The sequence below is a fragment of the Pantherophis guttatus genome, chromosome 10 (assembly GCF_059756535.1).
Source record: "Pantherophis guttatus breed Tessera chromosome 10, ASM5975653v1, whole genome shotgun sequence".
NCBI lineage: Eukaryota > Metazoa > Chordata > Lepidosauria > Squamata > Colubridae > Pantherophis > Pantherophis guttatus.
This window is the reverse complement of record NC_142072.1, coordinates 4,919,061-4,944,975: the sequence shown is the minus strand read 5'-3', so window position 1 is coordinate 4,944,975 and position 25,915 is coordinate 4,919,061. Positions and strand designations below refer to the sequence as shown.

The window sequence follows — 25,915 nt, the reverse complement described above, 5'->3', positions numbered from 1 at the left end:
TCCCCCCCCTGTGTTATTCTTACCTTTATGGTTTATAAAGTCTTTCTCCACTGCCATTATAATAGCAATAGCACTTAGACTTATATACCGCTTCACAGTGCTTTTACAACCCTCTCTAAGCGATTTACAGAGTCAGCCTATTTGCCCCCAAACAATCTGGGTCCTCATTTGACCCACCTCGGAAGAATGAAAGGCTGAGTCAACCTTGAGTCTGATGAGATTCGAACTGTCAAATTGCAGTCTGCCGGCAGTCAGCAGAAGTAGCCTGCAGTACTGCACTCTAACCACTGTGCCACCGTGGCTCTTTATAAGCCCCCAAACCAAACCTTTCTCCTCAGTGATTGATATAAATCTACATGTTTGTAAAATATAAAAGTCTCATCAGTCAAAACAACAGTAGCATTGAGCGCATAGCTTAATTAAAACAGGAATACAGTAGTAATAACAATATTTTAGTGACAATAATAATACTGAGCACAGAAACTTCGAGTCTTTACTTATTAGAGTACAATAAACCTTTAAGGACAGCTGGCTGAGGGATTCTGGAAGTTCTAAGAAGTCCACACGTCTTAAAGCTGTTGATGTCAAGAAAGGATTTCCTCAACTCTCAAAATTCCTTTGCAGGAATGATTCAGGCTCTGGGAGGATTCTTCTCCTATTTTGTGATCTTGGCTGAGAACGGGTTCCTGCCCTCTGTTCTGGTTGGCATCCGTCTTAATTGGGATGACCGGTCAGTCAACGACTTGGAAGATTCATATGGGCAGCAGTGGGTAAGTAGAGGAAAGCGGTAGAACCATGTAAGGCATCTGGATCACTTACAGAAAGGATGGCTGAGATCCAATCCCTGTTAAGTAGCAGTTTGTTTGGACAAGTCTATAGAACACACTATGATTTTCCCAGTTGCAATGTATGGCTGTGAAAGTTGGACCATAAGTTGAGTTGGACCATAAGCTGAGCACCAAAGAATGGAGGCCTTTGAACTCTGGTGCTGGAGAAGACTCCTGCACCAGAGTCCCTTGGACTGCAAGGCGATCAAACCGGTCAGTCCTAGAGGAGATCAACCCTGACTGCTCTTGAGAAGGCCAGATCCTAAAGATGGAACTCAAATACTTTGGCCACCTAATGAGAAGGAAGGACTCCCTGGAGAAGAGCCTAATGCTGGGAAAGATGGAGGGCAAAAGAAGAAGGGGACGGCAGAAAATGAAGTGGTTGGATGGAGTCACTGAAGCAGAAGGCGTGAACTTAAATGGACTCCAGACGATGGTAGAGGACAGGAAGGCCTGGAGGAACGTTGTCCATGGGGTCGTGATGGGTCGGACATGACTTCAAAACTAACAACAGCAACATAGAACATGGTGCTAGATGTCTTTTTTTAGATGTTCTTCCTCCAAGAGTTTCTGCTTTGATATATCAAATATTAATCTGATCACTCTTTACACAATGGTGCTTCATTTCATTTCTGGTAATGGATCATGGATGTTTACGATTCTAGCTGGCCCCACAGAAATATATTTTATGGTAGCGATGTTGCAACGGGTGTAGAATTGGTATCTTTTGAGGACATTGTTTTCAAGACTGTATTGTGTCACTGCCTTTTGCAGAGAATGAATATTGCACGAGAGAGGGGGGAGGGAGGGAGAGAGAGAGAGAGGGAGAGAAAGAGAGAGGGAGAGATGCTTTAATTTTCTGCCAATGCTAGATTCTAATTTTAAAAATAATAGAGGGAATACTGTATAATCTAATCAAATGATGGACCCACCAGACAGAACTGCATTTAAACTTCTATTTGGAGTTTAACTACTGCTCTATGAATGGTTGGCAAATTTTTTTTCTTCCACCTTTATTTCCATTTCCATGAATTGAGAATAAACAAAAAAAAAAAGAACTATTTAATAGAGATTTGGGAAATTGGGATAAGTATAAAATCTGGAAGGCACAGGGAAAAATATGGCTGGGGATAAGCTGGAGTAAAGTCAAAAACCATCCCCCCCAAAAAGACAGGGACAAGCCACTTTCATTCTGTTACCCTAAGTAAAGAAACAGGGAGGTACCCAGGATGTGACCTTAAACCACAATGCAAGTAACTCTGTTGTTACCTGTATGCAGCGAGAATGAGAGTTAAACGTTGATGTTCCTCTCCGCAGCCAAAGATGCCTTGAGTTTGCAGGCTTTCCGTTTTAATAGCTTCCACTCAAGCTGTGTCTTTTTTGGTCTCCATCCTTTGCTGGGTGTTGGCCATTGGAAGGGCGATCGAATTTCAGAGCTGAATTTAGACACCCCCGAGGCCCTAAACTGCGGGGGGGAAGTTAGAGACGCTGTATTTGGCAAGCGCTAAAAGAGAAGGAAGCTGCGGAAGAGCCGAACTTGGCAACCGTGCTGCCCAGATGCAGAACAAACCCCGTGATGGGCCAGGAAGGGCCCTCTTTGACACATCACGTCACAAGAGATGTGAAAAGCACGCAAGAACAAAGCGCATCTTATTTAATCAGGATGGCGTAAGCCATAGAGAAGGCCTGAATTAATGGGCATTGTCATCAATTACAATAAAAGCCCAACCAACGAATCACATTCTGAAATGCATAGAGAACAAAGTTAGAAGGGACCTTGGAGGTCTTCTAGTCCAACCCCCTGTTCAAGCAGGAGACCCTATCCCATTTCAGATAAATGGTTGTTTAATCTCTTCTTAAAAACCTCCAGTGTTGGAGCATTCACAACTTCTGGAGGCAGGTTGTTCCACTGGTTAATTGTTCTAACTGTCAGGAAATGTCTCCTTAGTTCTAAGTTGCTTCTCTCCTTGATTAGTTTCCACCCATTGCTTCTTGTCCTGCCCTCAGGTGCTTTGGAGAAGAGCTTGACTCCCTCTTCTTTGGGGCAGCCCCTCAGATATTGGAACACTGCTATCATGTCTCCCCTGGTCCAGTGATGGCGAATCTTTTAGAGACCGAGTGCCGAAACTGCAACCCACTTATTTATTGCAATGTGCCAACACGGCAATTTATTTATTGGTTCGATTTATATGCCGCCCTTCTCCGGAGACTCAGGGCGGTTTACAATGCTTTTAAGCAATAGCCTTCATACTTTTGTATATACCTGCTTAGTACGGCTTTTGGCCCCCCCCAAGCGGTGTTCTATTTTATACAAAGTCAGCTTATTGCCCCCACAAACCGGGTCCTCATTTTACCTACCTTAGAAAGGATGGAAGGCTGAGTCAACCTTGAGCCTGGCGAGATTCGAACCTGCAGTAATTGCAGGCAGCTGGTCTTAATAACAGGGTGCTTTAGACCACTGTACTACCACTGAGTCTTTGCTGAAGTAACAGCACAATTGTTGCACACTGTGGGGAGTGAGTCTAGGAGAAAGGAAGAAAGCAGCAACTTCCATCTTCCCCCTTTGCACCCCACCAAGTGTCTAATCTTGAACTGAGAGAGAGCAGGTTGTTATGCAAGAAAGGCAAAGGTGGGCTTCAAAAATTTTAGCAAGGGGTTCTCTGCCGGGTGGCTGGGTGGGCGTGGCCACGGTGGGCGTGGCCTAGTCGGCCTCCTGCACCACGGTGTGGGGAGGGCATTTTTGCCTTCCCATGGACTCCAGAGATTTCTCTCGAGCCTCTGGGAGGGCGAAAACGGCCTCCCCAGGCTCCAGAGGCCCTCTGGAGGCCAGAAACGGGCCCATTTCCGGCCTTCCCAAACTTCCGGTAGGCCCGTTTTTCACCCTCCCCAAGCCTCCATACACGCCCTGCACTTACCTGCATCCAAAATGGGCCACGTGGGGACTCCTGGGAGGGGAGGGGGCGGAGTGGGTTGGGCCAGCCAGGAGTGGGATCTGGGGGGGGGTTCTCCAAACTGCACAGAATCTTAGCTAGAGGTTCTCCCGAACCCCTATGAACCCGCAGCAGCCCTGAAGAAAGGAAGACAATTCTGGAAGAGAGTACAGATGTTTGATTCCCTGCTGTTTTCCTCCTAGACTTACGAGCAACGCAAAGTAGTGGAATTCACCTGCCATACCGCCTTCTTCGTCAGCATCGTGGTGGTGCAATGGGCCGACTTGATTATTTGCAAAACCAGAAGGAATTCCGTCTTCCAGCAAGGCATGAGGTACGGTGGCTGCCGGGTTTCCCGTTGGCCAAAGAAAGGGCATAAACTCCGCAAAGCAACAAGAAGCAAAGTTGTCCCCAAATCTTAAGGGCAGTGGGGTCTAGTCAGTGAAAACATAGCTTGATGCCCAGAAACTTTAAAAAAAAATTAAGCAGAAAATTTGAACTTATTTTAAAATGTTTTATTTTTTGCCAGCCAAAAAAACGGGATGCAGTAACAGGCTACAAAGCCAGTTCTGCTTTCAGGAATGTGTTGTTTATATATTGAATTTATAAAGGTGTCCATCTGGAGTTGCGTGGTGGCCTAGAGGTGGCGCTCTCGCCTCACAATCGGGAGGCTGTGCATTCAATCCTAGGCAGAGGCAGATATTTCTCTCTCTGGGCACACTGAGAATATATCTGCTGAACAAAACTCCGTATTGGTGACAGGAAGGGCATCCGGCCAGTAAAAAACACTCTGCTTGCTCCATTCAGTTGCCCAGACTCCACCCCGTAAGGGGGTCATTAAATGAAAGTGATGATGATAAAGCTGTCCATCTCAACCTTGTGATATTAGGCAACTCACACACACACACACAAAGATACACAAAAAAATTGTCGATTGCCGCAGCAATCGGCAGCAATTGTAATTGGCAATTCCATCTCTCCCTCCCCACTTCTCAGAAACAAGATCCTCATATTTGGCCTCTTTGAGGAGACCGCCTTAGCTGCCTTCTTATCCTACTGCCCCGGTATGGATGTGGCTCTCAGAATGTATCCTTTGAAGTGAGTACCAGCTTTTTATTTTATTTTATTTAGGGGGTGGTGGTGGTGTTGTGGATTAATTAGACCAACACAACTTTTCTAGGTTAGTCAGAGACAGTATATTGCGCAATAGGTTCAGAGCCAGTTTTACATGAAGCTGTGAACAAAGACAGAATTTTAGTTACAATGGTTTTATACCCTTCTAAGACAAAGGATTCTGTTAACTCAGCAGTTTTATCATTGCAGACATTCGTTACATTAAATGACATTTTTCTAATTACAAAGTTTCATATTATTCTTGCCAAACAATCATAATTCTTCTTGTAAATCACCGAAGCATAGATTCATGGCTGGCCTTGGATTAATAAGTAACTTTTTGTTTCATATGGATGTCTGCATCCTTGACAGATAGGCCCCTCACTGGTATATGTTGCCAAGAATGGAATTTAGCTGACAGTGTAATCTCTGAACAAGGACATTCCTTTCTTTATAATAATGTGAATAAAGAGGGCCCTTCAGTGATCATCCAGCTGGACCCGCATTACCTACATTAGTGGAAAGGGGCAGACTTGTTGGGGTCTAAAGGGCTGGGTGGCCTCTCACCCTCTTGGGCTGAATGTCTGTGTTCTCTCCACAGGCCAAGCTGGTGGTTCTGCGCCTTTCCGTACAGTTTCCTCATTTTTGTGTACGATGAAATCCGCAAACTCATATTGCGCCGTAACCCAGGAGGTGAGAGGGGGCCGGGAGAGCCGGCTGGGGGCCGGGAGGGCCTGAAAGGGCTGCCAGGTTTACAGAAAGATCCTTGCCAACCTAACCGAAGCTGTCAATCCCGGGGCTTTAAAATAAGGCTTTCTATTTTTAGTTCAAGATTTTTGCATTTATTGGTCATTTTGCAGACAGTCCTAAGCAGAGTACGTTTTTACTTTGAGGAATTCAGGAACTATATGACTCTCCCTTATTGTCCTCTATGCACTTTGAGTCCTTTACTTTCTCTTCCCCCTTTTTCCTTCCTTCCTTCCTTCCTTCCTTCCTTCCTTCCTTCCTTCCTTCCTTCCTTCCTTCCTTCCCTCCCTCCCTCCCTCCCTCTCTTTCTTTTATTTCTTTTCCTTTTTCCTCCCTCCCTCCTTCCTTTCTCTTCCTTTTCTTTCTTTTCCTTCCTTCCTTCCTTTCTCTCTTTTCATTTCCTTTTTCCTCCCTCCTCCCTCCCTCCTCCCTCCCTCCCTCTTCCCTCCCTTTCTCTTTCTTTCCTTTCTTTTCCTTCCTTCCTTCCATTCTGACTTTTTTATTTTTCCTTTTTCCTCCCTCCCTCCTTCCCTCCCTTCCTTTCTCTCTTCTTTTCCTTTCCTTTCCTTTCTTTTTTCCTCCTTCCCTCCCTCCTCCCTCCCTTCCTTTCTCTCTTTTCTTTCTTTTCCTTCCTTCCCATCTCTCTCTTTTTCATTTCCTTTTTTCCTCCCTCCCCCTCTCCCCCTTTCTCTTGTCTTTCTTTGCCTTCCTTCCTTCCTCTCTTTTCTTTCTTTCCCTTTTTCCTTCTTCTTTTTTACCCCCTTCCCCTTCCCTTGCTCTCAATCCTCTCCCTCCTCCTTCTTTCTTTCCTTTCTTCCTCGCTTCATTTCCAAAGGCAAGGGTCTGTTTTGAGGGCAGACGTTTGGGGGTCCTCTTATCCACCCTACAGAATCGAGAGCAATTTCTTCAGCCATTTTTCTTGTCGTTATTTTCATAACCTTCATCATCTTACCTGGCAGGGTGGTGGTGGGGGTTATAAATAAGGACAGCCAGGAGGGCTGGGGTGGGTGGGCTTCGAATGGCCATCCTGCCATGAATGCCTCATGGATATTCCTTTTTTTCCTTGCAGGATGGGTGGAGAAAGAGACTTACTACTGAATCTCTTCCTGTGTCCATTGCTGGTTGCCTCCCCTGTTGGGGGGGGAATCTTGACCCTCCCAAATTAATCTTCCCTCTTGCCCCCCCTCATGACTATGAGAGATTACAACACCAGAATCACATGCCGGGACAGAGGAACAACCAAACGAATCTTCCTTCCCCACTCCTTTTTCCCCAGCCCCCCCATCCCCCCACCCACCCAAATGGAACACCTGACTTGTCCTGTCCTGCATGCATGTCCCAGTCTGGATTTAAGGGAGGGACACCCTCCCCTCCTCCATCCCGCCTCTCACCCACTTCTCCTCTCTGCCAAATTCTGCTTCGGTTTCTAGAGGCAGTCTACGGGAAGAGGGTCCGTGTATGTGTGTGTGAGAGAGGGAGGGGGGGAAACATGCCATGGGAGGGGTGTGTTGTGTGTTTGTCAATCTTTCTTGACCTCTGCAAAACGTCCAACAACTCAAAATTTCCTTCTGGAGCTGGGATTGAACGCAGGGACCAGCCACTTCGAAAAACAACTTGCCTCGGAGATGAGAAACCAAACAGGGATGGGGGGGTAGGGGGGTTTGGGGGTGGGGTGGGGGGCAGGGGGGCAGGGGGAAGGATGATGACCCGGTTAGCGCTAGTAAGAGATTAGATTGGGGGGAGCTGAATTCCTGCTCTCCTCACCATCCCCACCCACCGACCCTCAACCCCGGCTGTGCCAATATGTGTTCCCCCATTTCCGTTCCCCTGTGTGCAAGTGGGTGATTGTGTACGGGTGATTGTGTGTGCCTGTGCTTGTGTAAATGAGAAAGGACAGAGATTAGCCGGGATTCGTTTCACTGCCCAGCAAAGCTTCCCGGACATCCTCTGAAACTCTTTCATTTTTAGACTAAAAAGCAGCGGGATTTTTTTTTCATTCCCCTTTCCCTTAAACCAGGGAATCTCCCAACATGGCCGCTTTTAAGAGATCGTGGACTTCAACGCCCAGAATTCCCCAGCCAATCATAGCTGGGGACTTCAATTCCCAGAATTGGAGACATGCTGGCTGGGGAATTCTGGGAGTTGAAGTCCATGAGTCTTAAAGTGGCCAGATTTTGGAGACCCCCCTGCCCTAAATCCCTGGAGTCTGACTCTGTAGATGTGTAAATGCAAACCTAAACGGGGGTGAAACCTCTTTCTCCTGCATGTACATTTGCTCTGCTAGCATCGTGGCAGCCGTTTAAGCCACCTTCCCTCCAGGGGTCTGCCCATCCATCGGAGACCAGACGGCCTTCGGGTGGTTGCCCGCAACCCACCCAGGAGAGGGGGGTGACGTTTCGGGCTGTCTCCCCACCGGTGCTTAACTTTGCCTCCTCCCCTTGGTCAGATGCGCTCCTGTTATTTGAGCCTGCGACTTCAGCCATAGCCCCTTCCCCATAGAGCCCCTCTCTAAGCAAGAGGGGGCGGGAGGGAAGGCATCGCTCACTCCTGGTGGGTCGAAGGCGGCTTGATCGCTCTGGGCCTGCCCCACTCATCACACCAACCCTTATATTCTTTGTAAGGTGGGAGGTGAGGGGAGCGGGGACATAAATGTCAGGTCATTGTTTTCTGTCCCATCTCCCCTTCCCCTTTCGGGATCGTGTCGTCGTGTGAAACCAATCAACAACAACAACAACAACAACCCAACCGATTTAACAAATAATTAAAGAAGTGGAATATTTAATATGAGATATGTGGACGCCTCATTGTATATGCCGGGGGTGGGGGTGGGGTTGGATGCGTTGTGAAATAAGAAAGAAAAGGTAGGGGAGATTCCATCCAGTAGTGGGATTCAGCCGGTTCGTGCGAACTGGTAGCGGCGACTGCAGTAGGCCCCGCCCATCCACCCGGATGTAATGCCGTCCTATTTAACCACATTTTGGAGGCTGTGCACATGCGCGGTAGACACAAGAGAGAGCAAAGAGCATGTGCGGAATGCCGAGCGAACCGGTAGGGAAGGTAAGTGAGTCCCACCCCGACGCCATCTATCTGTAATGCAGAAAAAGGGGATGCACTGAGGCCATAAAATTATGGGTTGCGCTGGATCAAAGCAAAGATCTGGAAGAGAACTTCCAAATCTCTGGAAGAAGGAACGGGGGGGGGGGGGAATGTTCCATTTGAAGACAACCATGATCTCTAGCCCGAAGGATTTGAACACGGCTCTCCAAAGACTTTCCATGCAATGAAAAACAGGATGCAAGTACTGTGATTATAATAAAGCCAGCCAGAGACACTGAAAGAGAGTGGGCGGCTATATAAATTCTCTAAATAAATAAATTTTTTAAAAAATCAATACAATAAAAAAAAACCCGGAGCCAGCCACTCCTTAAGTGGCTTGCACATCCTGACTCTGCTGAAAGTGAAGCTGGAGTTGGAAAATTGTGTTTGTTCAAGACTCCTACGTGCCTCTGAACCGCAGCCAAAGTGGGTGAAATGGCCTTGGGGGTGACATTTTAATAATTAAAAAAAAGCTGGAAGGGACCTTCGAGGTCTTCTAGTCCAACCCCCAGCTCAAGCAGAAGAACCCGTACCATTTCAGATAGGTGGCTGTCCGGCCTTTTCTTAAAAACCTCCAGTAATGAAGCACCCACAACTTCTGGTGGCCAGCTGTTCCATAGGTTAATTGTTCTCGCTGTTAAGAAGTGTCTCCTTAATGCCAGGTTGCTTCTGTCCTTGATTAGTTTCCACCCATTGTTTTTTGGGTTTTTTTGTCCTGGCCTGCTGGTGCTTTGGAAAATAAGTCGACCCAAAGTTGATTTTGCTGAAGACAACCCCATCTAGTTTAGAGCTGTCTATAAGTGGGGTGGGCAAAGGCAAACAAGCATCCAAGGAGGAAAAGGTTAGAGGGAATTAGCATCGTCAGCCTTATAGCATTTCGACTCTAGGATCTTTTTCGAGATTTTACCTCAGTTCCCCCTTGAAGGCTATTATCCCGCCATCCTTCTTGGCTTAGCAGTCTGCTGCATTAAGATACTGCTTAATGCGGTTCATGTAATTGGATTAGGGTGGGGTTGTTTTTTTTTTTTCCATCCAGGGTGGGAGGGAGAAGAGGAGAAGGAGCAGGTCATAAGGGAACGGAAGGATGGAGAACAAGACGCAGGCTGCCATGGTGATGATGATGATGATGTCCTCCTGCCTGGATTAGGCAGGTCTTGGAGAGGCCTTGCAAATCTTCCTGAGGGTTGAAGAGCTGCTCACATGATCTCCAACTCTGAGTCACGGCCGGAGATGAAACTGCTCTATAAATGGAAACTGTGTGAAATGGAAAGAGCGAAGAAGCACAGGGAGAACTGCAGAGCGAAAGGACGGAGGAGGGGGGGGTGCAATGCGTTCCCTCCTTTTGGAATGCAAGGATGATGGGCACTAATCAGTGGAACGACTTGCCTCCAGAAGTTGTGAATGCTCCAACACTGGAAGTTTTTAAGAAGATGTTGGATAACCATTTGTCTGAAGTGGTGTAGGGTTTCCTGCCTAAGCAGGGGGCTGGACTAGAAGACCTCCCAAGGTTCCTTCCAACTATTCTATTCTATTCTATTTCTATTCTATTCTATTCTATTCTATTCTATTCTATTCTATTCTATTCTATTCTATTCTATTTTCTATTTTCTATTTTCTATTTTCTATTCTATTCTATTCTAATTTTCTATTTTCTATTTTCTATTCTATTCTATTCTAATTTTCTATTTTCTATTTTCTATTCTATGGCTGGCTGGGGAATTCTGGGAATTGAAGTCTGCCCATCTTCAAATGGCCAGGGTTGAGAAACAAAGCACTGGATTCAAGTAAAAGACACTGTCCATTGCAAAAGGAAGAAAGGAAATTATCTTTTGATATTATTATTTGGAAATTGTTAACGTAATAGGAGGAAGGTCCGTAAATATGTCCACCATCGTCCATTTATTGAAAACATTGAGCTACCACATCTGAGCTCGTACAATAAATCCTTTTGCCACCTGGTGGTCATCCCAGATACTGCATCCTATTTCTGGTAGCCCCCCCAAAAAAATCATTAATGAATCGCACACGCCATTTCCAACTGACTGAACACCCGAATGCGGAAGCTTGTTGGAGTCCTAGGTGAGTGCCCTTGAAATAAAAATCACCTCTCATTGCAAATAATTAGGTCATCTTTCTTGTGCCTCTCCTGAAATACTCCCTATTTATTTATTTATATCCCACCTTTATTATTTTTATATATAAAAACAAACTCAAGGTGATGAACATACATAATATTCCTTTCCTTCTCTCATTTTCCCACAACAACCCTGTGAGATGGGCTGGACTGAGAGAGAGAGAGAGAGAGGGACAGACAAGACTCAAAGTCCCACAATTGGCTTTCACATTCTTTTGGTGATTGGCCCAAATTTTCACACCTAAAGCAGGACTAGAACTCACCATCTGTTGGTGATTGGCCCAGTCACCCAGCTGGCTCTCATGCCTAAAATGGAATTAGAACTCGGGTCTCCTGGTGATTGGCCCAAACATTCATGCCTAAAGCAGATCTAGAACTCACCGTCTCCTGGTCATTGGCCCAAAGTCATTCAGCCATTTTCATGCCTCAGGCAGGACTAGAACTCACCGTCTCCTGGTCATTGGCCTACAGTCACCCAGCTGGCTCTCATGCCTAAGGTGGAATTATAACTCACAGTCTCTTGGTGATTGGCCCAAACATTCATGCCTAAAGCAGATCTAGAACTCACCGTCTCCTAGTCATTGGCCCAAAGTCATTCAGCCATTTTCATACCTCAGGCAGGACTAGAATTCACTGTCTCCTGGTCATTGGCCCGGTCACCCAGCTTGCTCTCATGCCTAAGGCAGAATTAGAACTCGGCCTCCTGGTGATTGGCCCAAACATTCATGCCTAAAGTGGGACTCGATCTCCTGGTCATTGGCTGATAGTCACCCAGCCATTTTCATGCCTCAGGAAGGACTAGAACTCACAATCTCCTGGTTTCTAGATGGGTGCCTCAACCACTAGACCAAACTGGCTCCAAATTGCTTTGGAGGACTGGACAGTTTCCTTAACAAAGGATTCAAAAAATAGAAATATTTCTAAAGCCATGAAGCCTAACTTGATGGGGAGAACGAGATGCTCCATGACTCATGATCAGAATAGCTCGCCAGGATTTCATGAAGGCAAAGCAACCCCCCCTCTGCTAAAGCGACTACTTCTACTTAAAAACCACAATTTAAAAACCTTTCCTAACGTTTTGTTGAAATCTTCTTTCTTGGAACTGAAAGAAAGTGGTGGGATTCAAATAATTTAGCAACCGATTCTCCCGAACCGGCTGAGTCCCACCACTGAACTGAGTCTGCGGCTTTGGGCCCTAATCCAATGCAGAAAGCTGGACAATTATCAGCCACGCTGGCTAAGTTTATGGAGGAGTAATTATATACACCAGGAAAGTGTCCCATTATTAATTCTCCTTTGAGGCTTTTCTCTCTCGCGCTCGCTCGAGTGACAGAGGCCGCGTTTGCCCACCGTAGACTTTGCCCCGTGGAAAAAAAAAAATTCTCCGGGAAGCCATGGAGACGTCCCGCTACTATGAACAGAACGGAATGATCTTATCAGGAACGTATTATCTAATATTGCTAGAATATTAGCCATTGGTCCGACTAGACAGTTCAAGCTCTCCATTTCCAAAACTGAGTAATATTGGATGGGAAATGGAACAAGCACCGTCTTTTTTGGACTATCAGATGCACTTTTTTGTTTCCCAAAAGGGGGTGAAAATGTATGTGCATCTTATAGACCGAATATTGCTGAAGCCCTGCCCACCCACTGGCCGGTTTTTGGCCTCCGCACGCCCCGTTTTTGAGCCTTTTTTCGGCCTTTTTCTGGCCCGTTTTTTCAGAAAAAAAGCCCCAAAAACGGGCAAAAAAAGGCTGGAAAAGGGCAGAAAAAAGGCTCCCCAAAAAGGCCCAAAAATGGGGTGCATGCCACATCTATTCATCTCTGCCCCCTGCCTTTTATCTCCAGAGATAGGGTGGGGCTTCGCTAGCAGCGGTGGCTCTTCTGTCCCAATGACCGGCTCATGGATTTCCACTGCTCTCCTCTCCTCTGCCTTCTGCTCATCTGTGCATCAGGCACTGGACCCAGCTGTTCCTCCTCTTCCTCATCAGCCACCTCCAGACCTGGGGGCTGTTGACTCTCCATCTGAAAGCTGACGGACAGCCCAGGTTCCGCCTCTGTCTCTCCCTCTCTGCCCCTTCCATTCCCTCTTCCCCCTCGGAGCTCTCAGTTGCCTTGATGCTGACCCTGACTCCCATGCCACCTCATTTGATTCGGTTGCTGGAGGCCCAGCAGCCGACAGGCCACAACAGGTCACTAAATGAACTGTTGTAAGTCGAGAACTACCCGTATGCTCAATCAAGGCAGTAATATTGCAGAGGAGACTAACAGGAGCGTTTAAAAAAAAATAACAACATCTCTTCTGTACCTTTGGAAAAGATTTCCGTAAGATGAGATGCCTTTTCATTATGTCTCGTGTGAACCAGCCTTAACGATGCTGGAATATCGAAACATCCCCAAGCTATTAAAAATAAACCCATGTCAAGCGCCTGGATTAATTTTCTGAAGGGCAAATGCAGAGATCTAGCTTGATGGCTTTGCTTTTCCTATATTCCATCTCTGACAGACCAGCGCGGCAGCCATGCACGATACCTACGAGAGGGTAATTTTGACGCAGCGCTGCTGAATAAGCTGCAGACCTTGGCAGGGAACTTAGCAGAGTCATCAGGTATAAAAGACTTGATGTAATCCTGTGGGTCACTGCAACCTTGGGCGGTACCCGTTAAAATTTGCTTTTAAGTTTTATACAAATTGGGCGTTTTTAAATTCGTTTTTTGGGCCAAAATTATTTAATGTACTTTTAAATGGTTTTTAACTTTTGTGTGATGTATTTTTATCTTGTGGCTGTTCACCGCCCTGAGTCCTTCGGGAGTAGGGCGGTATATAAATTAAATAAAATAATAAAAATAAATAAATAAAAAAAACACTCACGAGGAGGCATGGATGAATGTCACCGTTTCTTTAATGTTAAACGGATCAGAGGCAGGAGGAGGCTGAGTGCAGGAGGTTTTGCAGGTGGGGCTTCTAAGCTATTGGGAAATGCCAATGATGGGATCTAAAAAACCTAGAGAGGAAAGAATCTTAACAGCAGCATTTTATTATATGCTGAATGAAAACAGCCCACGGCCACCGGGAATAAGACTTTTCAGAGATGGAGAAATATCTGAAAAAAATCAGAAATCCTCGACATAGGGTTAGCCACGGGGAGTTTTCAAGATTCGGAGGGAATTGCAATCTAAGCTGGCATCCTGACGTTGAACGAAATAGCAGCACTGGATACATAGGCAATGTAACAGCAAATGGGGGAGGGGGACGGAGGGAGACATGGATCCAAGAGGAAGGGCTGCAGCTTTTCTTTTCTTTTTTTTTTACACGGGTTCCATCTGCAGGTCGTCGGTCTCCGCGGATTCCAGTTCATGGAAGGCGGCGTGGGAACCAATGACGACCAAGGTGGCGCCTGCAAGAGAATGATAGGAGAAATGATGGGAAAGGAGGCCATGGGGTGATCTAGCTCTTCCTCGTCTCAGGTTCACAGTCATGGACTTTTTGTCTTAAGAGCTCCTAAGGATCTGTTAGGGCAGGGATGTCAAACTCGATTTCACTGTGGGCCGCATCATGTTTGTGTTTGATCTGGGGGGGGGGAGGGCTGGGTGTGTGTGGTCTGGGTAGGCATGGCCAGAGTGGGCGTGGTCAGGGTGGGTGTGGCCAATCGATGTCACTCATATCAGGTTAGGGCTAAGGCAGGACTTCCCTCAGACCCTCCCTCCTTCTCATTATAATCTCCTTCCTTCCTTCCTTCCTTCCTTCCTTCCTTCCTTCCTTCCTTCCTTCCTTCCTTCGTCAGGTTTCGAGGTCGTCTCAAATAAATTGCATTTCAAACAAAGTCTCTGAAGGAAAACTCCTATTTATTAAGCACGACATTCTAAAATCCGACTCCACAGAAGCCAACACTGACTTCCAGACCCAAAACCCTCCCTTTCCGTTCCCCACTGCCCTGCATTCATTGGCCATCTTCCAAGTCATTCTACCCCAATGTACCGCTCCAGCTCAAAGGAATTTCCCCCCTCCCATCCCATCTCCTAGGGGATATTATCTCCAGGGAAAATAAGTAGGTGAAAAGTCAAACGTCCCTTTCCAGACGCCTCCGCCTCTCCTTCTTATGTCAGCACTAGAGTAAATGCAGCTTGAAGTGCTGACACCTTCCTTCCTTCCTTCCTTCCTTCCTTCCTTCCTTCCTTCCTTCCTTCCTTCCTTCCTTTTTTCCTTCCCTCTTCATTCTCCTTTCTTCTTCCTTCCCCTCTTCCTTTGTTTTTCCTTCCTTGCTCTCTTCCCATCTTCCCTTCTTTTTCTTTGTCTTTCCTCTTTCCCTTTCTCCTTTCCTCTCCCTTCTTGCATGTTCATTTCCAGGGTGGCCCCCATGGGCCAGATCTAAGCACCCCGCAGGCCGGATCGGGCCCAGGGGCCTTGAGTTTTGACACCCCTGTCTTAGGACAAAAACTGGATGAACCAGAGTAGAAAGGAAAAGGAAGGAAAGATTCAAACACACAGTATGATGGAACAGAATCCCAGAGAGCAGGTTTTAACGGGGTTGCAGTTCCTGAGAAGGACCTATGTAAAGTTAAGGTATTCACACACCCCTCTTTTCAAACTGGCATTAAATTGGCATTAGGTTTTCTTCTGCAAGGAAGAAGCAACAGGAGGAGAAAATCAGAACGCTTAATTTTACAATTAGGCTTTGCAATTGTTGCTGTGGCAACAATGAAAATATCCAAAGCCCTAATCAGGGATCATCAGCGGTAATCAAAAAATGGGTTAAGGCCATCAAACATGCATGGTTCAAAATATGAGCAAAGACAGATGAGTAATGATAACAGAGAGTATTTGTAGCTCAGAGCCCTTGGTGCTCTTTGCCAGCACTGATGATGTTCCCTCGTGTGGGAATGAAACGTCTGCGAGAAAACCACCAACCTCAAAGAGCACCAAGGACCCCAATGAACTCCTCCTCCTCCTCCACCCTTTCTCCTACTCATCCATTCTGCAAACCTCACTCCCTTCTAGCACGGATGATGTTACCTAGTTTGAGAATGAGCCCAAGAGCCTTGGTGGCGCAGCAGATTAAAGTGCTGTTAAGTAGCACCAGCTGCCTGCAATTACTGCGAGTTCGAATCTCACCAGGCTCAAGGTTGACTCAGCCTTCCATCCTTTCAAGGTAGGTAAAATGAGGACCCGGATTGTGGGGGCAATAAGCTGACTGTATAAAAAAGAACACTGCTTAGGGAGGGCCAAAAAGCCCTACTAAGCAGGTATATACAAAAAGTATGAAGGCTATTGCTTAATGCATTGTAAGCCGCCCTGAGTCTCCGGAGAAGGGCGGCATATAAATTGAACCAATAAATAAATAAATAAATGAAATGTCTGCAAGAAAACCAACAAGCTCAGAGAGCACCAAGGACTCCACTGATTTCCCCCCCCCTCCTCGTCCTCCTCGTCCTCCTCCCTTTCTTCTTCTCATTCATTCTGCAAGCCCCATTCCCTTCTAGCACTGATGATGTTACCTAGTTTGGGAATGAAATGTCTGGAAGAAAACAATCAAGCTCAGAGAGCACCAAGGACTCCACTGATTTTCCCCTTCTCCTCCTCCTCCTCCTCCTCCTCCATTCTGCAAACCTCACTCCCTTCTAGCACGGATGATGTTACTTAGTTTGGGAATGAAACGTCCACAAGAAACCCTCCAAACTCAGAGAAGCACCAAGGAGCCCGCAAGGCAGATGAGGGCAGTCCACCCAGAACGGTGGTTTTCCTGTTTACTCACCCAGCACCCAAAAGACGGCTGAGCCGGCGCCTGCCAGCCAGAAGAAAGGAAAAGAGACAGCTCCGGCCAGACTGTATTGATGGGCTGTGCTGAGTTCTCGCCCTACAGGGAAAGACAGTTGAGTTAGAAAGCAGGCTGGGTTCCAATTTTTTTTTAAAAAAAGAGAGAGAAGGGGGCAGCCTGGAATGCCTGACCGAAGAGATGCCAGCTTTGAGGTCAAATTTTTGCTTTCTGTGGTTTAGAAATAGGTGAGAAGGCTGGAGCCTAGCAAAATATGGACATTTGTGTGCAAGACGGACATTGTTCATGTTGGTGCAGCACCATCTGGTGGTTATTCTTGGAACTGTAGCTTTCAAGGACTTTTATTGTCAAGAGAATGCTTTTAAGTGAGCTATCTAAGGCAGGGGTCTCCAACCTTGGCAACTTTAAGCCTGGAGGACTTCAATTCCCAGAATTCCCCAGCCAGCAAAGCCCCGTGGGAGCAAAAGATTGCTACTTACCAAGCAGAACAAGCTGTGACTGTTGGGTCTTCAAGTACATGATGTAACAAGCCCCAAAGAACACAGCAAGCGCAATCAGAAGTAAAGGTGAGGTGATGCTAACGGGTGAGAAGGAAAGACCAGTGGGGTTAAATGCATCATGAAACAACACGGAGGAGCACCCTAATTTTCTTGCTAATTCCATGGAATTAAAATTGAATTAATAAAAACCTGGCTGAACCCACTAAGAATGGAAGAATTTTATACGTATACACTAGACTAAAATAGAATAACGGAGTCGGAAGGGACCTTGGAGGTCTTCTAGTCCAACCCCCTGCTCAGACAGGAAACCCTAGACCACTTCAGACAAATGGTTGTCCAATCTCTTCTTAAAAACTTCCAGTGTTGGGAGTATTTACCGGAGGCAAGTTGTTCCACTGATTCATTGTTCTAACTGTCAGGAAATTTCTCCTTAGTTCTAAGTTGCTTCTCTCCTTGATTAGTTTCCACCCATTGCTTCTTGTCCTGCCCTCAGGTGCTTTGGAGAATAGCTTGACTCCCTCTTCTTTGGGGCAGCCCCTGAGATACTGGAAGACTGCTATCATGTCTCCCCTCGTCCTTCTTTTCATCACACTAGACATACCCAGTTCCTGCAACCGTTCTTTATATGTTTTAGCCTCCAGTCCCCTAATCATTACTTATATATTCTGGTAGTGTATTAATTCCTTTACAGGTCTTCCTTGGTGGTTATTTTCTAAAAGCTCTACAAATAATAAATAAAATCTATAAAATTGTATATGCCCGGGAACAAAAGGGGGATTATCTACTAGGCCCCGAATTCTCCCTAATGTGTCTAAGTATAGGCCACTCAGAATCCTTTCCCTTGATGTATATTGTAGACAGGATTTTATCCAAGCGAGCACTGAATCAGTGACATTGCCAAGAACAGAGTCAGGCATTTGTAGCAAACGGAGGTTACATCAAGATGACAAAATGCATGTGGCAATGTCACGATGCAAAGCTCGCTGTGTATCCTTGCATCCCAATGTCGGATGCAACAATGTAAGTTGTCATTTTTTGCTTGTGATGCGTGCGTTGTGGTTTGACCCTTCCTTATCCCCTACGCACCGATGCCCTTGGGCACAGAAATGGGACTCTTCTGCTGATCTGCTTGCGTCTTTAAACATACAGCTTAATACACGGGCGCAAACTACAGGAGGGAATTTAGGCAAACACATTTCCTCTTCATGCTTTCCCACAATTGGGTGCTAGAAGCGTCTTCTCGAAATGCACATTTCAAGGGAGCAGAGTTTTGATTCCACGGGTTGTGAGTATTAAAGGTGGTTGCATTTATCAAGGGATTGCCCTGCACAAATGAAAGTCTGTGGAAAGTATGTGAGCCGTGGGGGCGCAGTGGTGAGAGTGCAGTACTGCAGGCTATTTCTGCTGCCTGCCGGCTGCCTGCAACTTGGCAGTTCAAATCTCACCAGGCTCAAGGTTGACTCAGCCTTCCGTCCTTCCGAGGTCGATAAAATGAGGACCCAGATTGTTGGGGGAAATAGACTGACTCTATAAACTGCTTAGAGAGGGCTGTAAAGCACTGTAAAGCGGTATATAAGTCTAAGTGCTACTGCTATCTTCCTTCCTTCCTTCCTTCCTTCCTTCCTTCCTCCCTCCCTCCCTCCCTCCCTTCCATGGGGCACAGTGGTTAGAATGTAGCATTGCAGGCTAACTTCTGGCCCACTGACAGAAGTTCAATCCTGACCATCTCAAGGTTGACTCAGCCTCCCATCCTTCCGAGGTGGGTAAAATGAGGACCCAAATTGTTGGAGGCAATATGCTGACTCTGTAAACTGCTTACAGAGGGCTGTAAGGCACTGTGAAGCGGTATATAAGTCTAACTGCCATTGCTATCATCAGTGATATTTGCAGCACAGAATCAGGAGAATTCCTCACCCACACAAGTAAAACAAAGAAGCAATCAAATCTACTCACAGGCAATAGACGATAAGTCCCAGGAAGACAAAGACATAATTGCTCTGGAAATATTCCACGTTGCGGACAAGCCGTTTACACAGTTCCCCAAAATTCTGAGGCTTTGCAAAACGCCTCTGGTCCACGAAGTTGGCCCAGGGGCGAATGGTAGCCCGACGCTGATCTAGCCATTCCTTAGCTGGGCCTTGGGGCAAAAGTGCTGGGATGTTAATCCTGGAAGGGACAAAGTCAGAAGGCCAGGAAAGAATTAGAAGAATGGTCTTCAAATAAACATGAAAAAAACAACAACAACCCACCTTTGGGACAACCATGACTTGGATGACTATCTCCATAGACCCCAGCTCTTTTTAAAAAGCAGCGTTCCAGCTCCGTTGTCCTCAGAATGTTAAATGACAATTCCTCTTGAGGAATTTCACTCAGACAAATCGGCCATCGACAGGCCCATAGAGATAAACAACGTTTATACACCATTCCAAAAAGACAATCAAAATGCCAGAAAGGAAAGAAAGAGACCCAAACATTTCCTCACCAGCAATCAACACCCAGTTGAGCAGAAATTAACACCAAGATTAACACTAGACCAACAATAAAAATAAATAAACAAAACTCCAATCAAATCCTGCTCCCTTCTAGCACGGATGATGCTACCTAGTTGGGTAACGAAATGTCTGCAAGAAAACAACCAAGCTCAGACAGCACCAGGAACCCCACAATTCCTCTTGAGCCAGCATGTCTCTTAGCTGTGATGGCTGGGAAGGATAGGAGTTGTATGCAACACTTCAGCTAGGAAAAGCAAAATGATTTTCTCATAACTTACTTGTTGCTCAACAATGCTCCTGTGGTCTCGACTTCAGTGGCTGCATTAAAGAGATGTTCTGGTCCAGTTTTACCAGCCATGGTAAATTAATACTGAGAAGCTGTACAGAAAGACAGATATGGGAGTCAGGCACAATACTGATTGGTTGAGGCTCAAAACCGACCCTGAATGCCTCATGATGTTATCCACAGTAATGATGTCATTTAGAGGCCCATTCCCTTCCTTTACATAATTGTCCCTTTTTTCAAGAGGCAACTGGACTTTCTGGGTTTTCTTTGAAGACGTTTTGCTTCTCATCCAAGCAGTTTCTTCAGCTCTCTCTTTCTTGGATGAGAAGCGAAACGTCTTCAAAGAAAAAACAGAAAGTCCAGTTAACTCTTGAAAAAAGAGCACCTTTGGGACAACCATGACTTGGATGACTGAGAATCTCCATAGACTTCCTTTACATACTTGATACATTGCTGCACGACAGACCTTCCAGAGTGACATCAATGCATAACCTCACCTCACCTGCTATGAAAGCACATCTTATTCATTGCTTGCTAGCAAAAACAAACAAAAAACAGGCTTTGGCTCAAAGTCATCCAAGCCAGCTTTCATGCCTAACATGGGACTAGAACTCACAATTTACTAATGATTGGCCCAAATCCACCTCACAGGGTTGTTGTTGTTGTAGGGAAAATAAGAGGATGAAAGAAGGTATGTTGGATATATTTACCGCCTTGATTTATTTGTAAAAATAATAAAGGTGGGATACAAACAAACAAATAAATACACCCCCCAGTTGCTTTCATGCCTAAGGTGGAACTAGTACTCATATTCTCCTGGTGATTGGCCCAAAGTCACCCAGCCGACTTTCATTCCTAAAGTGGGACTAGAACTCACCATCTCCTGGTGATTGGCCCAAAGTCCCCCAGCCAGCTTTCATGCCTAAGGCAGGATTAGAACTCACCATCTCCAGGTGATTTTGCCCAAAGTCATTCAACTGGTTTTCATATCTAAGGCAGGACTAGAACTCACCATCTCCTAGTGATTGGCCCAAAGTCCCCCAGCCGGCTTTCATATCTAAGGCTGAACAAGAACTCACTGACCCCCAGTTTCTAGCCTGATGCCGGCACCATTACACCATATTACCTCCCATCAGGCAATTGCACTAAAATAACACATAAAATACACCATTTTATAATCTCTCGTGTCTTTAGTAAATACCCCTTATCTTCTTCTTTCCTTGCCCTTCCTCTCTCTCTCTCTTCTTTAAAACAGCTAATATGGGCCTCTATCACAGGCTTTTATCCGGCCAGCGCTGGAGACTGGATACGCCCCATCCTTTGCCCCCCTCTCAGGATGAGCCCACCGCCCCATATGGGGCGCCCAATTCTAAACCGAGCTCATGGTTGGGCTGTCCCGTGAATCCAGGGTGTGTCTCCCAGGTTTCCGTCCGCAAACTGGCAAAAAGAACTTGGCCGCCCCCGTAAAACCGTTTCTCTTCCCAGGCATCCACGACCAGGGACAAAAAAAAAGGTCCCTCCGATGCTGCGCGGTCCAGTCTCTCCTGCATCCGGGGTTGCCCCTGGCAACAGAACCCCGCTCACCTCTTAACAGAACCCAATGCAGCTCCTGGGCGGAAGCGATCGGTCTGCGTGGCAAAGGGAGGGCGGGGTGGAGCGCGGATGTTTACTTTCCTAGGCGCGGAGCCTACTGGGAAATAGAGTCTTTTGTTGGCCGCCTACTGGCGAGCTCTGCCATTTGCGTCAATAGCAGCCCATTTTTGTTCTAATATCTATCCTTGAAAACAAATAATGTTTATTGACCGTGTTTAATGCACAGCAGAAAATAACAGGATCACGCCTTTCCTTTTCCCCAACCCGCTGCTCTTAGCTTGAAAGCTATTACTGACTCAGGATGATGGGGTGGTGTAGTCTTGGACATTTGCAAATAATACTGACTGAGATTTGTCATTGCTACAGCAACTGGTTTTTTTTTTTTAATTTGATTTATATGCCGCCGTTCTCCGGAGACTCAGGGCGGCTTACAGTGCGTTAAGCAATAGCCTTCATACTTTTGTATATTATACAAAGTCAGCTTATTGCCCCCACAAACTGGGTCCTCAATTTACCTACCTTAGAAAGGATGGAAGGCTGAGTCAACCTTGAGCCTGGTGAGATTCGAACTTACTTTAATTGCAGACAGCTGATGTTAAATCACAGTACCTGTCTGCAGAGCTATCCAGGCTCTGTTAGCAATGATATTCCAGTTCACTTGCTTTGTAAAAAAACACATATTTTGGGACTCCACTTCCTGTTCTGTATCTGTATCTGTATCCTGGTTAAATAGTTACTAGCTTTCCATTTTAAAGTCAGAATAAACGCATGCGTGGTAAAATGCTAACCGTGGGTTGTTAGTTATAATCCTTATTTTTATAACGGCTAGATTCAGGCATGACTAATTCCTGACGTAAGCGTCTTCAGTTCTGCATTTTGTTGTACGCATTCAGCCAATTGCAATATGGTTAGGAAAATCTTATTGTTATTTTTTCCAGTCAGCAGATGAAATCTTGTTTTTCTTTCTGTCAAGAAAACCAGAACAAAAACTGGTTGGGCTTTCTGATTCATAACTTCAGCACAGACATTGTAGAAGAACTGTGTTAGTCTACAGAGGGGTTTCTGGCATTGGCATCCTTCAGTCTCAAGAGACTATGGTATCGTGCTCTGGAAAGAGGTCCTAAAACACCATCTACTGCAGTGTTTCTCAACCTTGGAAGCTTGAAGTCCACCCATCTTCAAGCTACCAAGGTTGAGAAACACTGATCTAGTGTGACTGAAAAGGCCAATTGGAGAGTTGCAATCCCTTCCACACTGAGGGCAGATATATTCTGTCCCCTGCCCAGCCCCCAGATTTCGCTGGTTCCTGGACTGCCTCTTTGCCTCGGCTAAGGGTCTCTTCGAATTGGAGAAGGCCAGGCTGCATCTTTAGCCTCCAAGCTGAACGATCGGAGGTCAAGGTTTCCCAGTGGTTAATGTCCATTCCCAGGGCCTTTAGGTCCCTCTTGCAAATATCCTTATATCGCAGCTGTGGTCTCCCTCTGAGGCGCTTTCCCTGCACTAATTCTCCATCCAGGAGATCTTTCGGAATCCGACCATCAGCCATTCTCAAAAGTGTTGAAATGTTCAATTATAGTCATAAAAATCAACTGATTTCGACACATTTAATGGAGGAAAAGAACAATCCAGGAGGGGTTTTCTCAAACATAAACACATTACCAAGCTGTCCAAAGGCACGCAGCAGTTTCCATTTCCAAAAGTAGCAATTATTTAAAAAAAAAAAAAACGAGCAGAGTCTTAGATCAGGATTTATTAGGACATAGATTTCAAGGTGGAAATGACAGAGGGAATAAACATTAAAATCCCTGCTTATTGAATATTCCTCTTTTGTTAGCACCAAGAGGCAGCTGCATTCAGAATCTTCTAGTTCAATCTAGGGTCTCTCCAAAGTTCGCAATTTTAAGATTTGTGGACCTCAACTCCCAAAATTCCCCAGCCTGCATGGAAGAATTCTGGGAGTTGAAATCCACAAGTCTTAAAAGTTGTCAAGTTTGAAAACCCCTGGACCAGACAGATCAGATCTGGTCTGCAAGATTCTGGATGACCACTAGATGACACCAAAGAGAGAAAGAAAGCAACTTCTAGAAGATAAGTATGACTTATCATACTTACTCATAATTATATCTAATCCTTACGGGGTGTAAAAAATTTAAATCTCATTTCTCCTATAATATATGTGTGTGTGGTTATGGGTTTGGGTGCATATTCTTTTTTTTTTTTTTTTGCAGGATTTTGCATTGTGGAGTTTCAAACTCTAGTCAACAAAGAGATAGGAAAATTAATCCCGTTGTAATCTTCTGTCCTCTTTCTTTCTCACTTCAGATCTGTCAGCGCTAGCTTTGTCCCCCTTGACTCATTTCTTCCACTCTTCCTTTGCTTTCTCCAGAGTGAAGTCTGGCCACCTCTTCTCTGTCTTCTCAGTTCCTGTTCAACTCTCTTGCCATCTGACAGAGTCCACACAGTGGGCAGCACGACATGATCATCCAGTCTTCACAGATAGACCCCTGGGTGGAAAAAAAAAAGGGCTGAGTTAAAACGGGGGTCGGTGATGAGGCTGGACCTCATGATGAGAATCAAGAAGGAAGGAGGGGAGGGCGACAGAGGTGTTATTCAGACGGTTCAGACCGGTTCGGGTGAATTGGTAGCAGAAATTTTGAGTAGTTCGGCGAACCGCTCGCTCCCGCTTGCAGAGATAGTGGGGAGCAGGCTGCTTGGTCGAGCCTCGCCGCGTAACGGAAGCTGTGTGTGCATGCGTGCACGGAAGCCGTGCGCGCACACTCACATTTTCGGCGAACCGGTGGTGGAATAATTTGAAACCGACCACTGGAGGGTGACTTCCTCTTTAGGGAAGAAAAGAGGCATAGTCACATCCGGTCCCAGCCACCCTCTATCCCCAAACTCAATTTGCATTTTTATTTTTGACGTTCCGCCTTTTACCTGAATACGGTATTTTCCACGCACTCCTGTACGGAGGGCGATCAGAGAGCCTGGCAAAAATGGGAGGCAGAAGGATTCCCCGGCTTGTTCCGAGACCCGACAGGCAAGAACACAGGGTATAAAAGTGGCACAAAGACCTGGAGAAAAGGAAGGAAGAGGGTGTGAGGTTCTCTCCCAAACTCCTTGAGAGACAAATAAAAACGACAGATGACTTTCTTCCCCTTAGATATCTACTATCCAAGCTGTAGTTCAGGAGTGTCCAAACTTGGCAACTTTTAAGACTTGTGGCCTTCAGAAACCGTTTCTGGATTTTGTGGTTGAGGTTGGGGGGGGGGAAATGAAACTTTGATTTTGGGTTTTACGATGAATAGGTTTGCTGTTACAGAAATGGCTAGTTTAAACTATTACGTAAAAGTAAAAAGTTGAGCCTTGATGTTATTATCTTATTCTACTGCACCAAAGGGAGTAGGAAGTCAACACCTTTTCTTTCTTTTTTCCCTTTTTCCCACACTTTCCCCTTCCCATTTCCCTCCCTTATTTTCCTCCTGTTATCTTTTCTATTTTTGTATTATATATTATAAATTATAAACTAATAAATAAATCATCACCATCTCCTTTTTCTGACCCCATAATCCCTTGCAGGGTGGAGTCTGGCCAACTGAATGGAGCTGAGTGTTTTAATGACCGGATGCCCTTCCTGTCGCCAATGCAGAGTTTTGTTCAGCAGATATATTCTCATTGTGCCCAGAGAGAGAGAGAGAAATATCTGCCTCTACCTAGGATCGAACTCAAAGCCTCCTGATTGTGAGGTAAGAGCTCCACCTCTAGGCCACAGCACCACTCATAAACTAATAAATAAATACAATGAAGAAAACTGTAATGAATAAAGACTTGTGGACTTCAATTCCCAGAATTCCCCAGCCAGACACTAAACAACCATTACTTTAATGACCGTTTGAAGTTACTACGCTTTTCATAGTTACAACCATCGCAGCATCCCCATGATCATGTGATCAAAATTCAGACACTTGGAAACTGGCTTTTATTTATGACGGTTGTATTGTCCCGGGATCACGGGATCACCTTTTGTGACCTTCTGACAAGCAAAATCAATGGAGAAGCCCGACTCACTTAACAACTGTCTTGCTTAGCAACTGAAATTTTGGGCTCAATTTATGGTTGTGAGTCATGGACTACCTGCATTTATGATTTGAGCTAGGGTATTTGTGATGGACTTGAAAGAGTGGTGTGGTGGCCTAGAGGTGGAGCTCTCGCCTCACAGTCAGGAGGCTGTGAGTTTGATCCTAGGTAGAGGCAGATATTTCTCTCTCTCTCTGGGCACAGTGAGAATATATCTGCTGAACAAAACTCTGCATTGGCGACAGGAAAGGCATCCGGCCAATAAACACTCAGCTCCATTCAGTTGCCCAGATTCCACCCCGCAAGGGATTATGGGGTCATTAAATGATGATGATTTGAGGTGGTTT

General features: G+C 45.8%; 3 protein-coding genes across 8 annotated transcripts in view; 1 reads left to right on the top strand and 2 right to left on the bottom strand.

Moving 5' to 3' along the window:
• The window catches only part of ATP1A3 (ATPase Na+/K+ transporting subunit alpha 3), a 39,390-nt gene extending 30,991 nt beyond the window's left edge, over positions 1–8,399 (top strand). The window contains exons 19-23 of the mRNA XM_060693858.2: positions 625–770; positions 3,961–4,091; positions 4,754–4,855; positions 5,472–5,563; positions 6,687–8,399. Of these exons, the coding sequence (XP_060549841.1) occupies positions 625–770; positions 3,961–4,091; positions 4,754–4,855; positions 5,472–5,563; positions 6,687–6,715 (500 nt within the window). The 3' untranslated portion in view covers positions 6,716–8,399. The remainder of the gene's footprint in view (positions 1–624; positions 771–3,960; positions 4,092–4,753; positions 4,856–5,471; positions 5,564–6,686) is intronic.
• Positions 8,400–13,731: 5,332 nt separating this feature from the next.
• RABAC1 (Rab acceptor 1) lies at positions 13,732–21,596 on the bottom strand. Of its 2 annotated transcripts, none has more exons than XM_034438003.3 (6): positions 21,483–21,596; positions 19,891–19,990; positions 19,074–19,286; positions 17,100–17,197; positions 16,600–16,701; positions 13,732–14,244 (listed from the first exon to the last, which is right to left on the bottom strand). In XM_034438003.3, exons 2-6 carry the CDS (start codon positions 19,968–19,970, stop codon positions 14,156–14,158), a joined length of 582 nt encoding a protein of 193 aa, XP_034293894.1. In that variant the 5' UTR covers positions 19,971–19,990; positions 21,483–21,596; the 3' UTR covers positions 13,732–14,155. The 2 variants fall into 2 exon arrangements, with proteins under 2 accessions (XP_034293894.1, XP_034293895.1); XM_034438004.3 differs by lacking the exon at positions 21,483–21,596 and adding an exon at positions 21,100–21,444.
• Positions 21,597–23,226: 1,630 nt separating this feature from the next.
• Positions 23,227–25,915, bottom strand: part of LOC117677664 (cornifelin homolog) — a 29,548-nt gene continuing 26,859 nt past the window's right edge. For all 5 annotated transcript variants that reach the window (XM_034438005.3, XM_060693862.2, XM_034438007.3 and 2 more), the window contains exons 3-4: positions 24,429–24,565; positions 23,227–23,995 (exon numbers count right to left, since the gene is read on the bottom strand). In XM_034438005.3, the coding sequence (XP_034293896.1) occupies positions 23,909–23,995; positions 24,429–24,565 (224 nt within the window). In that variant the 3' untranslated portion in view covers positions 23,227–23,908. The remainder of the gene's footprint in view (positions 23,996–24,428; positions 24,566–25,915) is intronic.

Excerpts from the sequence above, each read along its gene's own strand:
- RABAC1 (XM_034438003.3), bottom strand. The coding sequence starts at position 19,970 with ATGGCTGGTAAAACTGGACCAGAACATCTCTTTAATGCAGCCACTGAA. Across the intron at positions 19,287-19,890 it reads GGAGCATTGTTGAGCAACAA|GATTAACATCCCAGCACTTT; the intron begins GTAAGTTATGAG and ends TGTCCCTTCCAG. Across the intron at positions 14,245-16,599 it reads AGCCGTCTTTTGGGTGCTGG|GCGCCACCTTGGTCGTCATT; the intron begins GTGAGTAAACAG and ends ATTCTCTTGCAG.